The 17,346-nt window shown below is 33.8% G+C and overlaps 2 protein-coding genes across 2 annotated transcripts; both read right to left on the minus strand.

Moving 5' to 3' along the window:
- Positions 1 to 523: 523 nt before the first annotated feature.
- Positions 524 to 2,546, minus strand: LOC140803942 (uncharacterized). The gene is made up of 2 exons (XM_073159785.1): positions 2,291 to 2,546; positions 524 to 825 (listed from the first exon to the last, which is right to left on the minus strand). The coding sequence occupies exons 1-2, from the start codon at positions 2,514 to 2,516 to the stop codon at positions 734 to 736; spliced, it is 318 nt and encodes a 105-aa protein (XP_073015886.1). The 5' UTR covers positions 2,517 to 2,546; the 3' UTR covers positions 524 to 733.
- A 3,112-nt stretch (positions 2,547 to 5,658) lies between these two features.
- On the minus strand, positions 5,659 to 7,985 carry LOC140803426 (putative receptor-like protein kinase At1g80870). Its single transcript, XM_073159304.1, is given in 2 exon segments — positions 5,659 to 6,336; positions 6,338 to 7,985. Coding segments are annotated over 2 exon segments (2,055 nt in total). The 5' UTR covers positions 7,891 to 7,985; the 3' UTR covers positions 5,659 to 5,834.
- Between the last annotated feature and the right edge of the window lie 9,361 nt (positions 7,986 to 17,346).

Below are 17,346 nucleotides of genomic sequence, written 5' to 3' on the forward strand. Positions count from 1 at the left end.
ATTTTGTAATAAATATCTATATTATTGTCGTTTAGTTTTTAATTTTATTTGATGGGATAATCTTGGACACATCATATTATGGCGCATGCGAGCCAAGTGGCTTAAAATAACTTCCGTATTAGAGCCAAAAAGTATATTTAATTTGATCTAAAGAAAAGTTATTGAATTTAATTGGATGTTAATTACAGGTGTAACATATTTCAATTAAGGTATTTAGAAAATAAGAACGAAAAAATTTACATTAGTGCTCGTAAAGTGATCGAGGCGAATTTATTTTTGCCAAAATATTATCCAGTTAATTCCCTTACATAAAATTCCAATCGATTTGTTGACTTCAGATTAATTTTTTCCAAGTATTTCAATGGTGCATTTGGAGCTAGTTTATTTAATTTTTTGCTAAAACTTATGCTCAATTTTATAGAACCTCAATTGATTCATCAATTACAGGACTGATTCGCTTGTTTTCTGTCATAAATTTTGATATCAATCGATATTCTCCACATAATTCATCATAGGCAATGCACATTGGTCTTAAAATCGAAAATGCCGACATAAACTACCACTAAGTGAATACATAATTCACAATCCATCACTCACAACCATGACCATAGGACTTCATGAGTTCCTTTTAGAAATCATCGAAGAATGTCAAAATATAAGTAAAAGAGACGTAGAATGCTGCCATTTGAAAGAGACTGCAAAAAGGGAGTTAAGGAAGAGATTCGACTCGTTTTCACCTGGCTGTGGACGAACCAGCAGAAAGTCTTTCACTTCTAGCTTTATCGGCCTTTTCCATGTAATCTTGATGAGATTGATGCTTCGAGCCTATAAGCAAATAAGCATCTTACATTTAGCTGATGCTCATTTCAAACACATTTCACATTCAAAAGGAAAAAAAATAGCATATACAGAGATGAGAAATTCGAGCCACGTGATCAAAAGTTCCAATTAGTAAAACACAGTAAAGCAATTCATTTACGATTGACTTCCATATCTTTTATTTAGTTCTTGCTTGTGCATAAGGGCTAACAAGCAACTTATTTTATTTTATTTTTATCACAGCTACGACAATATTCAAACAAATTGATGGATCCTCAATACCAAGAATGGAAATTAAAACTAAGTTATAACCAAGATTTGTTCTGTGTTGATGTTTCATAATGTCCTTTAACCAAGAAGCTTGAATCATCGTTTCAACTGATTTTAATGTGATATTTAATACCAAGTAATGATGCCAAGCCTTGTTTAGCTATTAATTTCTGTTAAGTGGCAGTCCTTTTAATCAGAAATAAAAATATTAGAGATCAAAGACAGTTAAATTCTCAAGTGTAGAAGTTAGATAATGCAGAAATTTTTAAAAAAAAAACACCCATGAAGATAATGATCGCAACAAAAAAAAGGCTAGACATCTCCATTTTCCCCATCGCATGTGACTATGTAAGGAGAATTGGCAAGATATCCAACCAAAGGTGAAAAAAAACCACAGTGCAACCAAGCAAGTCTGATTCTCATCAACAAGAAGTTTAACTTGAAGGAATTTCTGATTTTCTGTAAGTTCAATAGCTCAACCAAGCTAATATCACCTCATTTCCTTGATATATGGAGGCTAAGAGACGATATCTTGTAGCTTGTATCTAGATCTTCCAAACTTTCAGCATTTTGAGTAATGCTTGTTCTATAACAGCTAAGTCAACCATTTTCTTTGGGACGTCTACATAAATACATTGCAAAACATGTGAAATCCTAGAAGAACACATGAGGCTATAGTTTTTCTAATTCCCCTTGGCCTCTATTGTTAAGTCTTTTTGGTATGATCGGTTACTCCATGAATTAAAAACAAAGTATAAACATTTACAGTCACCAGTTCTTCTGTATAATGAAAAACCATTATTTAAATCACTAAAAAAAAACAATTATGGAATTTGAAATTCCTTAACCTGAAGACTCATAATTTGATCATCAATCACATCCTTCCTCGAATTCAAATTGTTTAAAACACAAATGCAATAGAACCCCAGTAATTTCCAATGGACTACTGAACCACACGATCCTTTCACATCAAGTTTTTCAACAGTCTACGCTCCCCACTCCACACAGATAATATAGAATCCGCCATGGATTACCGTGAAAAATATTGAATCAAATCATCAATCATCGAAGATAAGAGTACCATTACAGACAGAAGCTACGAATTTATTGAAATCAACTAGCCAAATTAACGCCATTTCCAATATCGGGTGAAATAATAAAGAATCACATAGGAAATTCCAAAAGAATAGGAAAAAAAAACCTCGATTCTTGAGGTACCATGGGATACCAAAGAGGACTCCAATGATAGCGATGCCAGCCGCCACATGCTTCTTCTCACCGCTGTATAGATAGTGATTCAATCTAGCGCCAAATCCCCCTCCTCCTCCAGCCGCCGCACCGGCTCCACTGCCGGGTTTCTTCGAATCACTGCTCATTCTTGCTGCTATTCTCGTTAAACCCGTCTTCTCCGCTTGCAAGCTTTCCATTTCAGCTCAAAACCCGTTACGACGTCGGATTGTTCTGCTAAACGGTTTGGTCCAGGCCAGTCGGCCCAAAATAAAAGTTAAACGAGCCTGAAGTTTAATTTGGGCCAAAATGACAGATGGTTTGCAATATTTTTACTTTTTAAAACACACGATTTGAAGAGTATATTTTTGGTTAGTTTGAGATTTTTGAATTCAAATTTTGAGCTAAAAATTAAATTTAAATATTTTTTATATTTTAATATTAAAAATTGAAATTAATATTTAATATTAACGAAAAAAAGGCTAGACATGTTGATGTACATGGTATGTTCTCGCCAAAAATTTCAACTAAAAAAATAAATAAAAGTGAATTAGTATTATATTTAATAATATTCCGATTTTCAATACTATTAAATAACTATTTTTAAAAAATAATAAGATTCCTCATTGTTTCTCATATACTTATTTAAATATATTGATTTTTAAATAGTATTAAACAAAAAAAATTATATATGTAATTAAAATAATAATTTATATTAAAATATAATAGTACAAATATTTTTTGTTTTACTAAAGACAAATTTATTCAAGAAACTTAAAATCTACAACGACAAACACAATAATTACGAACTATACAAACCTATACAATTCTTTTTGTAATTTATTAAATTAATAAATATTATAAATAAAATAAAATAGTTATTTGAAAAGAAGAAAATATCTTGAAATTTGCTACAACATATTTGTTAAGAAAAAATAATATCTAACAATATTACTATTTAATAATGTGTTATGATACTTAAAAAATATTAGAAATCAATAGTCTAATTGAACTATTTGTCAACATATTTATGAAAATTTACTAGAGGTAGGAAAGAATAAATTTATCTAAATTAGTTTGAGTAATTCTTCCGTGAGACGATATCATAAATCTATATCTATGGGACGAGTAGACTCAATCAATATCTTGAGTGAAAAATAATAATTTTGACAAAAAAAATATTTTTTCAAGAATCGGATTGAGTAGAAGAGGTGTATCACAAACTAACTTATGAGATGATCTAATATAAGTTTTTATGAATTAGTTTTAATATTTTGTTCATATTTAATAAAAGAAAAATATATAAAGATATTGTATGATTATATCAATATTTTAAAAAATCATTTGAGGGCATATTATGTTTTTTAAAGTAAAGAAATAAAAATAACGTATACCTTTTTTCTAAAAAAGTCGAGTGTAAATAACAATTTTTAAATATTTGCATTGATCGCATTATTTCATTTAATTTCGGTTCAGTTTTGAGTTTTGTGTTATTTACATATTTTGTTCTTCATACTCTAAAATAATAAATAAACTATAAATTTTTCATATATATATAATATTAGGTTTTTCAATTTTTAGTGAATAATGTCGTCAAGAATTTTTTTACATTAATTATTCATATATTATTATTATTATTTGTAGGACCGAGCGCTTGTCATTTTACCAAAAGCTTTGTGGTAATGGCAAAACTCAAATCTTTTAAACCACATAACAGCTCAAGTACCACGGTTCGATAGCTCTACCAAGCAGGGACAATTTTTGCACCCAACAATATTCCTCCCAATAATTGTAACCTTGCAATCAATGGGAATCAAACCCTTGACCTTGGATCATATATCAATTGTAGAACCGAGCGCTTGTCGTTTAACCAAAAGCTATAGCTGATCGTAATGGTGCAACTCAAATCTTTTAAATCGCACAACAGCTCAAGCACCAAGGTTCGATCGCTCTACAAGCACGTGACAATTATTATTATTATTATTATTATTATTATTATTATTATTATTATTATTATTATTATTATTATTATTATATTTAATTAGAACTTTAATATAAATATTTTTTAAATGTTCAAAAATAATTAAAATTTTAAATCAAAATTTTCATTTTTAAAAATATTTAATTATTCTTTAATATTTTAATAGACAAATAATATGATTTTTTAATATATTTTAATTTTTTTATCAGTATTTCGAAATACAATGATAAATACTTTAATTTGACAACAAAATAACGGTCCGAATTTGAACATAATCTCAAACAATATAATAAAATTATATAACAATTAAATATATTCATTATATCAATAATTTTAAGATAATTATTTAAGCGTTCATGCTCGCACTGAGTGAGATATTAGTTAATCATTTCATTCATTGCATATGTTATAAAGCCTTTTTCCCATTAAATTAAAGAAACAAAATATATTAATTTAATATGTAAAAGAAAAAATTGGATTGAAATATTCATCTTTAAATAAGATATGAAAGTGAGACTAATTTAAATAAATAAAATGTGAGCAATGTCAAACAAAGAATATTTGCTTGTTACGAATAAAAAATAATGAAAGCATTAAATCCTCGTTATGTTACATTATTACATATGCAAGTTGACTATGTTTATAACACCTTATGACCCATTAATCATATTTGAAAAACTCGAAAAGACACAATAGTTTAGTCCAGTGTTCTAAAAAAATTCGCTTAAACTCTACTTAAGAGCGCTTAAGCTTGAAACTCGACAAAACGCCCCGCTTCGGAGAAAAGCGGAAAAAACAGTTAAAATGTAGTTTGATCGAATTTAGCGTAGTTAAGTGTGCTTAAGCACAATTAATCACATCTATTTATTTTTAAATTTTTTATTTTGAAGGTATGTATTTTTATTTTAAAATAATAAATTAGGTTTATGATTTAGATGTTTATTTTTTAATTTTAATTATGTTATGATTAAGCATGTCTGATAATGATTTAACAAATATTTAGTATTTTTATCATATTTATGTATTATTTTATCTATTTATTGGTTCGAGATAATACAATTACACTAAAAATAAAAAACACTTTTTCACGCTTAAGTCTTTTTTAATCTCGCTTAAGCTTGAAAAGCTTGGAGCTCGGCATCCGCGCTTCGGGACGTTTCACGTTTTTTAGAACCTTGGTTTAGTCCAACTCAATGTAGAACATTCTTAAATATTTTGAAGATTATACACAAAAGACAAAACTTGTGTGAGACGGTCTCACATGTCGTACTTTGTTAGACGGATTTCTTATTTGGTTCATACATGAAAAAATATTACTTTTTATGTTAAGAATATTACTTTTTATTGTGATCATCGGTAGGGTTGACCGGTCTCACTAATAAAGATTCGTAAGACCGCCTCACAAAATACCAACTCTAAACAAAAAAAAAAATCATCAATTAACTTACAAAAAAATTAAACTAGATTTATTCACAATTCAAACAAAATAGAGCAAATTATCATCCCAAGTCAGCTGCAATAACTAGTTATCTTCAGTTCACCTGAGCCTTCTTCTTGAAGTAGGAGAAGGGGAGAACTCCAATGGAAGTGGTAAAAGCTCCATTTCACCGTTCAATATCTTCACAATGTCACCAATATCCGGTCTCAGCTCCGGCGTCTTCTGTATGCAAGAAAGTGCCAAGTTAACACACAAGCTTGCCTGTTCTTTATTGTACTCGCTATTGAGCCGTTCATCCACGAGTTCTAGCAGGCTTCCGGATCGAGCCAGGAGCCGAGACCAGCTCACTAAGTTTGCTTTCTCAGGTCTCATTGGGGACGAAAGCACGTGCAACGGTCTTCTACCCGATACAATGACTAGAATCAGTACACCTAGGCTGTATATATCAGCTTTCTCCATTAAGTATCCACATGAGCCACTGCATTCTGGTGCTACATAACATAGTGTCCCTCTCATGCTCGTTGTGCTACTTAACTCTCGACTGAAAAGATCGCCACTCCACATGTCGCTCCCCGTGGAACGCACTTTCTTTTTCCTCCTACCCTTCACTGAAACTAAACTCCACGTTCTTGTTAACAAGTTTACACTCTTTGTGTCCCATTTTGTTCTTCCTCCTCCTGAAGTGAAAGCTTTTCCCTAAACCAAAATGTGGTACTCTGAACCATTTTTTTCTCCATACTTGGCTCTTTTTTGGGTCACGGTTCTTGTTATCGAGTTCATCTAAACTCTCTTCTTTCCACCATTCGTGCATAGCCCGATGCTTCTTAGTACACACAGGCTGAGATATTTCGGTTCCCTTTCGTACACCATTCTCCATTACTGTATTAGGATACTCAATCCCATGTTCTCTTACAGGTTTCCCAATTGCTTCGTCGAATTTACCTTTCGTTTTGCAGTTATCCAAGTTGGCTTGCTCCGTGGATACCCCCATTTCTTCATCCCAATGGGGATTCGGTGAAGAACAGATTTGAGTCCCAATCCACTCATTCACATAATCTTTGCTACATAGTTCACCACTCCCATCTTGTCTCCACCACCAGTCTTTTCCCCATTGTTTCGCGCCAACGAAAACGTTATCATTACTATTATCTTTGCAATGATCCATATCACATAAATCACAATCATAAGGCATAAACTTATCACAATCCTCCCCACCATTATCATCACTCAACAACTCTTTTCCCTTCATATTACAACATCTACTATCGATATGATTAATCTTGCAACTAGTTTTCAAAGAAGAAGTCGCTTGCAAAGCCAAAGCAAAATCTACCTCCTCATTTTCATGAATCCCATTCTCTCCAACTAAACCACCGGCATTCCAGTTTTCCGAAAGCTCTTGACTCTTCCACAACTCTTGACTTTTCCCCAAGTCCTGGCTAAACAAATCTACCCCAAATTCACCCTCGAGCTTCACTCTCGACAACCCGAAATCCGACAGCTTGGCTCTGAACTCAGCATCAAGCAACACATTGCTTGGCTTCACATCACCATGGATCACAGCTGGTTCACACTCAAGATGCAAGAAAGCTAATGCCTTTGTAACATCTAGAATAATGGAAAACCTCCTGGTCCAATTCAAGCACAAATTATCAGACTCAACAAATAAAGATTCTTGCAAACTCTTGCTAGGCATGTACTCATAAACCACAAGTCTCTTCTCTTTTTCTACACAAAAACCCAATAAACAAACAAGAAAAGAAGACTTTAGCCCACCAAGAATCTTCAACTCATTCTGGAATTCTTGCTCACACTGTAATGAAGCTGAGTCAAGAAGTTTCACAGCCACCAATTTACCATCCTTTAGAATACCTCTAAAAACAGTGCCGGAACCTCCTCTGCCTATTGTATTGGACTCACTGAAATTGTTGGTTGCATTCTTGAGCTCTCTGTAAGTGAATCTTTGAAGCTTGTTCAGTGGCTCGGTGGAATCATATGGGCTGGTGCGGGACCTGTGCACCAGAGAGTACCAGAAACGGTGAAGAAGATACAGAATAACAAAGATAATCAAAGGAGATGCAGATATTGTGGTTGCAAGGAAAATTATGCTTGTTTTCGGTTTCGAATCAAGTGGTGAAGGCTGTCTTGAAGCCATTTTTCATTGAAATGATCGAGAAAAAATGGTGATGATATGTGTGCGTCTTTCTTTTTCTTTTTTCCACCTCCCTTTTTTTTTTCCTAATTTCTCGTGTTGGTGGGGTAGGAAGTTCGTCCTGACTTTATCGAGATTAACATTATTGGAACTTTGCCGATGCTATTTTATTTTTGAATTTGGCACGCATTTCTTATTATGTAAGACACCACTTGACTTTTGTATGACAACGTAAATCATACATAAATCAACAAGATAATGACTCAAAAATTTGAGTTAAATATTATTTAGGACAAAAATTTGTGTGAAACGGTTTCACGGGTCGTATGTGTGAAACGAATCTAGTCTTATTTAGGTCATCTATGAAAAATATTACTTTTTATGCAAAGAATATTACTTTTTATTGTGAATATAGATAAGGTTGACTCGTCTCACAGATTAAGATCTTTAAGACGGTGTCACATGATACCCACTCATTATTAGTTTGTATGAATTTGTTACATTCAGTTGCCAACTCAAAATCTTGTCAGAAATTTTGCAAATATTATTGAACAAACATTTATATTTAATTATTTTTCAAGTAACTTTTTCGAAACTTGATTTTGGAATAAATATTTTCCCAAATCATCCTTCCATTAAAGGTGTTGTATTAACATAACTTTACAAATTTAAGACCGAAAGAAAATGGCATAAAAAGAAAGACTGCAATATCACCATTACTGTTATAAATTCAAAAAGGCAAAAACTTATGTGAGACGGTCTCATGGGTCGTATTTGTGAGACGGATCTCTTATTTAGATCACCCATTAAAAAGTACTACTTTTTAGAGTGGGTCTCATGTGAGACCGTCTCACGGATATTAATCTTTGAGACATGTCAACCCTACTCATATTCACAATAAAAAGTAATACTCTTAGCATAAAAAGTTATACTTTTTCATGGATGACCCAAATAAGAGATCCGTCTCACAAATTCAACCCGTGAGATCGTCTCACACAAGTTTTTGCCTACTTTTTATGCTAAGAGTATTAATTTTTATTGTGAATATGGGTAGGGTTGACATGTCTCATGGATTATGACCCGTGAGACGGTCTCATATGAGACTCACTCATTCAAAAAATATTTAATTATTGTGTACAAAAGTTGTGAGTTTATTAATTTATATGGGGAGGATTATACTATCAGATAATGTTGTTTAATTTTGATTAAATTAATGGGATGGAGTTGAAATTTGTGAAAAGGAGATGGATATCGGGGAGCTTTTGACTAAAGAGAGCATTTTGCAGGAATGGAGGAAGAAAATGGGACCGAATATTTTTAAGGCCTTAATGGTTTGTCGGTTCACTTTCCACTTTCTGTCCTTCAAAATTTTCTTTATTTGTAATTGTTTCATGTCAAAGTCAATTTTATTCTATCAAAGTTTCCATACCAAATTGAGCGTTCATCCATCAGATTTCTTATCTCTGAGTATTTGTCTCAAACATTGACTCGATGAAGTTATTTTTACTTTTGTCAAAAATTTTAAAACATTTGTGACCAAAACTTCTAGATGATTAATATTAAAAATACAGTGGACTTTATTGTTGTAAAATAAATATAACAATTATTGTATATAAAAAATAGTATAGATGGTTTAACAAATCATGAACCTGGAAAATTCAACTCTTCACCATATCTTATGACATAAGATAATGTAAGTTCTATATATTGAAAGGTTGTTGTTTATCATAAACGTACGGAAAATTAATATGTTATGTGTACCAAAAGTTATTGTTGTGCTCTGGTGTTGTCAACACGAGTGCACAACATGCAGGGAAAATTAATATTGACACGCAAGTATAACTTTTTTAGATTATGCATGAGTACGAATACTTGTGCGACGCCTCGTGGCAAAAATCCATTAGAAAAATATGTAAATTTTTTACACAATACAATATCAGTGAAAATAACAAAATCAAATTCACTGACACTCCAAAGAATTAAAATGCATCAAAATAAACAAAACTAAAAACTATATACATAAATCGAAGTTGATTAAAACAAATAATTGAAGAACACTTTTCAATCAACACTCTGCGTCAGAGTTGTTCTTCACCTTTCCTCAACACCAATCAGCAATACGACATACACGTGAATCAATCACGCAAAGTCTTTCAACAAGAAAAATCTGTTGGGGAAAACCCATAAACCGCATAATCCATCACGTTAAATCATTAAGAATTTGACTGAAAACTTAAGCGGAAGCGTACCTGAAGCCATAATTCTGAATTGTTTAGAACGTGTCTTGATCTTCCAGATCTACGCGCTCTTTCCTTGAGAGAATCCTTTAGTTTCTCTTCAGAACTATTTTCTTAATGGGTGAGAGAATAGTGAAAGTAACAACGCGAGATCTGGGGACCATGACCCTTATTTATAGATAAAGTTTACCAATATCTTCTGATATTTCTGTTTTAGCCCATCATAAAAACAGAAATTACACTTATGTCTCTACACATTAAAGGCCCACAACTCATTAGATACATTAAAGCCCAATAATCCGAAACATTAATTGATCACTTTATTTTGGGTTTAACTTAATAGACAACCCACAACACATAATTATTCACATATAAGCCCATATAAATAAATTGATCCAACAATCTCCCACTTGGGCTATATGTGCAACTTTATAATTATGTTTGTGAAAATAACCTTATGAGCTCAAAATTGTTGTCATTCCGAAATGTATTTATAACCAATCCGGTCCATCAATTACATCAACATAGGATCCAAGCAGTCTTCGCTACACTCAAGGTAACTAGACCCATCAATGGTCACATATGCCAACACAACTGAATGACATGGATCATGAAGTGGATGTGTAGCATGGAAATTTCATGCAATGTGACCGTAACATGCCTATTTCCAACTGGTCCTCCCTTTAACTTTATTGAGATCAAACTTTAAATCATAATCAGAGTGTGACTTAACTTGAAATTTATTTATGCAGAAAATAAATTTACATAACTGTAACTGAAAATGTCTACAACTGAAAAAGCATTTAAAATAACAAACTCCCACTAAAACTGAATTTCCTCAATTGACATAACACTCATACTAGCAGTGTGCTCATGAAACTGTTTGGGTGGTAGTCCCTTAGTAAGCGGATCCGCAACCATGGAGTTTGTACCGATATGCTCAATAGATAACTTTCCACTCTGAATTCTTTCTTTTACAACCAAAAACTTGATGTCAATGTGTTTTGACTTCGTCGAGCTCCTGTTGTTATTGGAATACATAACTGCTGATTGATTGTCACAATGTAATCTTAGTGGCTTTTCAATGCCATCAACAATGCGCAGTCTTGTGACAAAATTTTGCAGCCATATTCCATGATTGGATGCCTCATAACATGCTACAAACTCAGCTGCCATGGTGGAAGAGGCTATAAGTGACTGTTTAGCACTCTTCCAGGAAATGGCACCTCCAGCAAGGAGATAGATGTAGCCCGATGTAGATTTCATACTATCTTGGCATCCAGCAAAATCGGAGTCAGTATACCCAATGATCTCAAGCTGATCCAACCTCCGATATATGAGCATGTAATCTTTTGTTCTCTGTAAGTACCGTAAAACCCTTTTGACTGCTTTCCAATGTTCCACTCCTGGATTACTTAAATATCGTCCCAAAATTCCTGTCACGTACGCAATATCTGGACGTGTACAAATCTGAGCATACATCAGACTCCCCACTGCAGATGCATAGGGAACCTTCTGCATTTCATTTTCCTCAAAATCATTCTTTGGGCATTGTTTGAGACTAAATTTGTCTCCCTTAGCCACAGGGGTATCTGTTGGTTTACAATCTTGCATCCCATATCGCTTGAGAACTTTCTCGATATAGCCTTTCTGAGATAATCCAAGAATACCCTGAGAACGATCCCGATGTATCTGAATACCCAGTACAAAAGATGCATCACCAAGATCTTTCATCTCAAAATTCTTAGCTAGAAATCTCTTGGTTTCATGCAACAACTCTATATCGTTGCTAGCGAGCAGAATGTCATCAACATATAAAACCAGAAAAATATGCTTACTCCCACTGAACTTATGGTACACACAATCATCGACCAAATTCATCTCAAAACCAAACGAGATGATCACTTGATGAAATTTGAAATACCATTGTCGAGATGCTTGCTTGAGCCCATAGATGGATTTCTTTAATTTGCAAACCATATTATTTGTGTCTTTGGACACAAAATTTTCTGGTTGCACCATATAAATCGTTTCATCAATGTCACCATTTAGAAACGCAGTCTTTACATCCATCTGATGAAGCTCAAGATCGAAATGTGCCACCAAAGCCATTATAATCCTTAAAGAGTCTTTCGAAGAAACCGGAGAGAAAGTCTCTTTATAATCAATACCTTCTTTCTGTGTAAAGCCTTTAGCGACAAGACGAGCCTTATATCTTTCCACATTGCCTTTCGAATCCTCTTGGTTTTAAATATCCATTTGCAACCAATGGGCTTCGTACCTTTAGGCAATGGGACAAGATCCCATACGTCATTATCCTTCATGGACTTTATCTCTTCATTCATGGCATCATTCCACTTTTGAGAGTTAAAACTTTCCATGGCTTGACGGAAGTTAATAGGATCATCCTCCATCAATCCAATGTCTGCCTCATGTTCTTGAAGAAATACAATGTAATCATCTGGCACTGCATTTCTCCGCTCTCTAGTGGATCTCCTTAATGGCATAGGTTCTGGAGGTGCTTGAGTTTGTTCATCTGGAATGAGAGGATCTCTAATATTGTCTTCATCTATTGTGTCTTGGTCAAAGTGAGGAATATGATCCTGATCAATGTCCAAGACACCTGTGGGAATATTTACATATTCCTCTTCAAAGACAATATCCCTGACTTTATCTCCCCCCGCAAACTCAACATCCTCAAAGAACCGGGCATTTCCCGACTCAAAAATCGACTTACTTGTGGGATCATAAAACTTGTACCCCTGGATCTTTCAGAGTATCCAATAAAATAACAACTAACCGTCCTTGAGTCCAGTTTCTTTTCATTAGGCTTGTAAGGCCTTGCCTCAGCTGGACATCCCCAAACGTGCAGATGCTTAAGACTGGGCTTTTTACCCGTCCAAAGTTCATAAGGGGTTTTGGTCGCTGCCTTAGTTGGAACCCTGTTAAGGATATATGTTGCGGTCTTTAGTGCTTCTCCCCAGAGTGATTCTGGTAAGATAGAATGACTGATCATACTCCTCACCATGTCCTTAAGCGTTCTGTTTCGTCTTTCAGCAACACCATTCATAGTGGGCGAACCCGGCATAGTGTATTGTGGGACGATACCGCATTCCTCTAGGAATCTAGCAAAAGGTCCTGGACGTTGTTCACCTGAACCGTCATATCTATCATAGTATTCACCACCACGGTCAGATCTAACGCTTTTAATCTTTAAGCCAAGTTGATTTTCAACTTCAGCTTTATAGTTTTTGAACACATCCAATGACTGTGCCTTTTCATGAATGAGATAAATGAAGCCATATCTTGAAAAATCGTCTGTGAACGTTATAAAATATTGTTCACCATTCCAAGAAGCCGAAGGGAATGGTCCACAAATATCAGTATGTATAAGTTCTAAGACGCCTGAACACCTATTGGCTTCAAATCTCCTTTTGTTGGTTTGTTTTCCCTTTATACAATTAACACAATTATTAAAATCTGTGTAATCTAAAGGTTCGAGAATTTCGTCTGACACAAGTCTCCTTATTCTCTTTTCAGAGATATGACCCAATCTTTTGTGCCATAACGCAGCTGAATTCTCACTGGTTAATTTTCTTTTAGTGCCTCTACTTGTTTGTAGGGATTCATTAAATGAAGCAATAACATCCAAAGAATAAAGATTATCGTATCCTGATAAAGAACCAGAACCAACCAATTTTGAATCGAGAAACAAACTGAATATTCCATTTCCAAAAGAACAAGAATAACCAAATTTGTCCAATGCAGAAATGGAAATCAAATTCCGTCTAAAAGACGGCACAACAAATGTTTCATAAAGATCCAAATATATTCCAGTCTTTAACAATAATCTAAATTTTCCTATTGCCTCAACTTCAACTTTGTTGCCGTCACCAACATAGATGAATCTTTCAGCATCATTTGGTTTTCGGCAATCCAGGCAACCCTGCATGGACACACTGATGTGAGTTGTTGCACCAGAATCTATCCACCATGTGTGTCTAGGCACTGAAGTTAAATTAACCTCAGAACAAACCATATTCAGAAGCATACCTTTCTTAGCACGCCAAGCGTGATAATTACTGCATTGCTTCTTCATATGCCCATCACTGCCACAGAAAAAACAACCAGAACTTTGAGAATCACTAGGATTCTTCTGTTGTTTCTTCGGAGGCTGTGTATCCGCAGCAACCTTATCCTTCCTTTTCTTTCCTTTATCCTTCGAGGTAGATGTATAATGAGCACTTTTTGTCTTGTCTTGCTTCAACCTGTCCTCTTCCTGGACACAGTGCGAGATGAGTTCATTCAGAGACCAAGTCTCTTTCTGACAGTTATAGCTCACCTTGATCTGGTTAAACTGAGTAGGAAGAGATATCAAAACCAGATGCACCAGCAAGTCCTCAGAGAGGTCAAGCTTCAGTGCTTTCAACCTTGAAGTAAGATGAGACATTTCCATAATCTACTCCCTGATGTTGCCCTTACCCTTATACCTCATTGAAACTAGGCTTGCCAAAAGTGTACCAATTTCGGACTTTTCACTTTTAGCAAACCTATTTTCGAGATCTTGAAGGAAAGCCTTAGCTGTAGCAATGTCGCTAGACATTGTGACCCTGAATGTTTCTGGAATGGCCCTCTTCATGATCATCATACACATGCGATTCGATCTCTCCCACCTTTCAAACTCCCTCTTTTCATCAGAGGTACTCTTATCCGTAATGGCGGGAGGAGAGTCAATCCTTATCGCAAGGTCTAAATCCATGACTCCGAGAACTATCAACAAATTCTCTTGCCACGATTTAAAATTTGAGTCATTTAACATAGGAATAGAATTTATGTTGGAATGAATATTTGCAGGAGTCAAATCTGAACATAGAACAAAAACAAAACATACATGCTCAACCAAATATCCAAATAAAATAATCAATAGATTCAAATAATGTAAACCCCCATAAACAGAATATCGAGCACTCCATTAATGTTTCATCTTTGGACAAAAGATTAACTTGTAAGTGATATCCTGGTGCAGCAGTCAAACACTGATAGTAACTATCATGTCAAATAACAACCTTCCTTTGGGCCGATTTATTATTCACATGAAAACCGAACAACTATCACATGTTTACCACCACAATTGTATATGTGATTATATTAAATATTAACCTTCCTTTGGGCCGATCAATATTCATATAAATCACATATACCCAAAATCTTTTTGTATTTCAAAATAAAATTAATTTCCATAAAAGAGGTCACTTTGGCGACATTTTATTTCAATTAATCAATTTTAAAAATACATATAACCTTATTATTTTTTGAATTAATGAAAATTTAACCTTAACCGAATAAATCTGAACCGAAAAAAAATTATTTTTTTTAAATTTTTTTCGGAAATTTTCGTTCGGGTCGGGCCAACCCGGTCCATAAAACCCGACCCGAACCCGTATGAGTCGGGTCGACCCGGTATGTAAGATCTGGCCCGAACCCGTATGGGTCGGGTCGGCCTGTTCCGTACGACCCGACCCGAAACCGTATTTTTTTTTTAGAAAAAATAAAAAATAAAAAAAATCCGAATTTTCGATTTTCCTCTTGAATATTTTGTTGAACAAAAACTGGAAGGAAAATCGAAATATTATACCAAATCTTTACATTTTACAACCAAATCTTTTTACCAAAACCGAAACTTTAAAAGATTTGGTTTTCAACCAAAATATTTTCCAGATCTGAAACCTTATCAAAAAATTTTCAGATCTAAACCAAAATAATTTTCAGATCTGAAACCGTATCAAAATATTTTCAGATCTGAAAACATATCAATATATTTTCCAGATCTGAAGCCAAATAAAAAAAAAATTTAAACAAAATTTTATTTTTCAGATCTGGATCCAAAAAGTATCCAAAAACTTTAAACAAATCTCAATGATTCAAACATGAATGGCTCTGATACCACTTGTTGGAGAAAACCCATAAACCGCATAATCCATCACGTTAAATCATTAAGAATTTGACTGAAAACTTAAGCGGAAGCGTACCTGAAGCTATAATTCTGAATTGTTTAGAACGTGTCTTGATCTTCCAGATCTAGGCGCTCTTTACTTGAGAGAATCCTTTAGTTTCTCTTCAGAACTATTTTCTTAATGGGTGAGAGAATAGTGAAAGTAACAACGCGAGATCTGGGGACCATGACCCTTATTTATAGATAAAGTTTACCAATATCTTCTGATATTTCGGTTTTAGCCCATCATAAAAACAGAAATTACACTTATGTCTCTACACATTAAAGGCCCACAACCCATTAGATACATTAAAGCCCAATAATCCGAAACATTAATTGATCACTTTATTTTGGGTTTAACTTAATAGACAACCCACAACACATAATTATTCACATATAAGCCCATATAAATAAATTGATCCAACAAAATCTTCAACTCTAAACTTTGTACATATTCAAAGAAAAACTCCGGAAGTTGCGTAAAAATCCCCTCACGGTTCTTCGATCTCTCAGTATTTCGTATATATAGATATTCATATCTTGACCTAATTATCTTTCCATTAAAAAAATCCTACAAACATGGAAACAAGAGTTTATTAGGAATAAGATTTTATTCAAATATAAGATATTATATCTTAGAGATAAATTCAAAAAACAAATCTTGTAGGATAAATACCAAGATTAAATTATCTAGGAATAAGTCTCATTATTCGATCAAGTCAAATTAGTCTAGAAATCCAAAACTCTTATTTTTCTATTTACATAAAATACAAAGATTAATTAGAAATAAAATATTCCTTTCACACACACACACACATATATATATATATAATTCTCATACAATGTTCATTAACTTTGTTCAGCTTTGTGAACATTATTGAGATGTACAAATTTGACCTACTTCATTACGTCTAATATGTGAGTGTTGCTTCAACAATATACACAAAACGATAATTTTTAGTACAATTAATTAATATCAAACGATTATCCGTCTCTTTTCCACGAGTTTGATGTAACTCATCTGTTATCACTTCTGTCTGACGACAAGCATTGCGTTCTATTAATTAAGATCAAAGACTCGGTTATCATACTGTTTAGCCCAAATATTTGAAAACCCATCCAATATAAAAGCCTGCAGAATATGAGAAGGCCCAATAAACAAGCCCATAAAGTGTCAGTTGAAGGCCATGACGGAGGAGGTGATCCACGACTCATAATGGATAGACGTGG

Source organism: Primulina eburnea, chromosome 10 (genome assembly GCF_022965805.1).
Source record: "Primulina eburnea isolate SZY01 chromosome 10, ASM2296580v1, whole genome shotgun sequence".
NCBI classification, from domain to species: Eukaryota; Viridiplantae; Streptophyta; class Magnoliopsida; order Lamiales; family Gesneriaceae; genus Primulina; species Primulina eburnea.

Excerpts from the sequence above, each read along its gene's own strand:
- LOC140803942 (XM_073159785.1), bottom strand. The coding sequence starts at position 2,516 with ATGGAAAGCTTGCAAGCGGAGAAGACGGGTTTAACGAGAATAGCAGCA. Across the intron at positions 826-2,290 it reads ATGGTACCTCAAGAATCGAG|GCTCGAAGCATCAATCTCAT; the intron begins GTTTTTTTTTCC and ends ATTTGCTTATAG.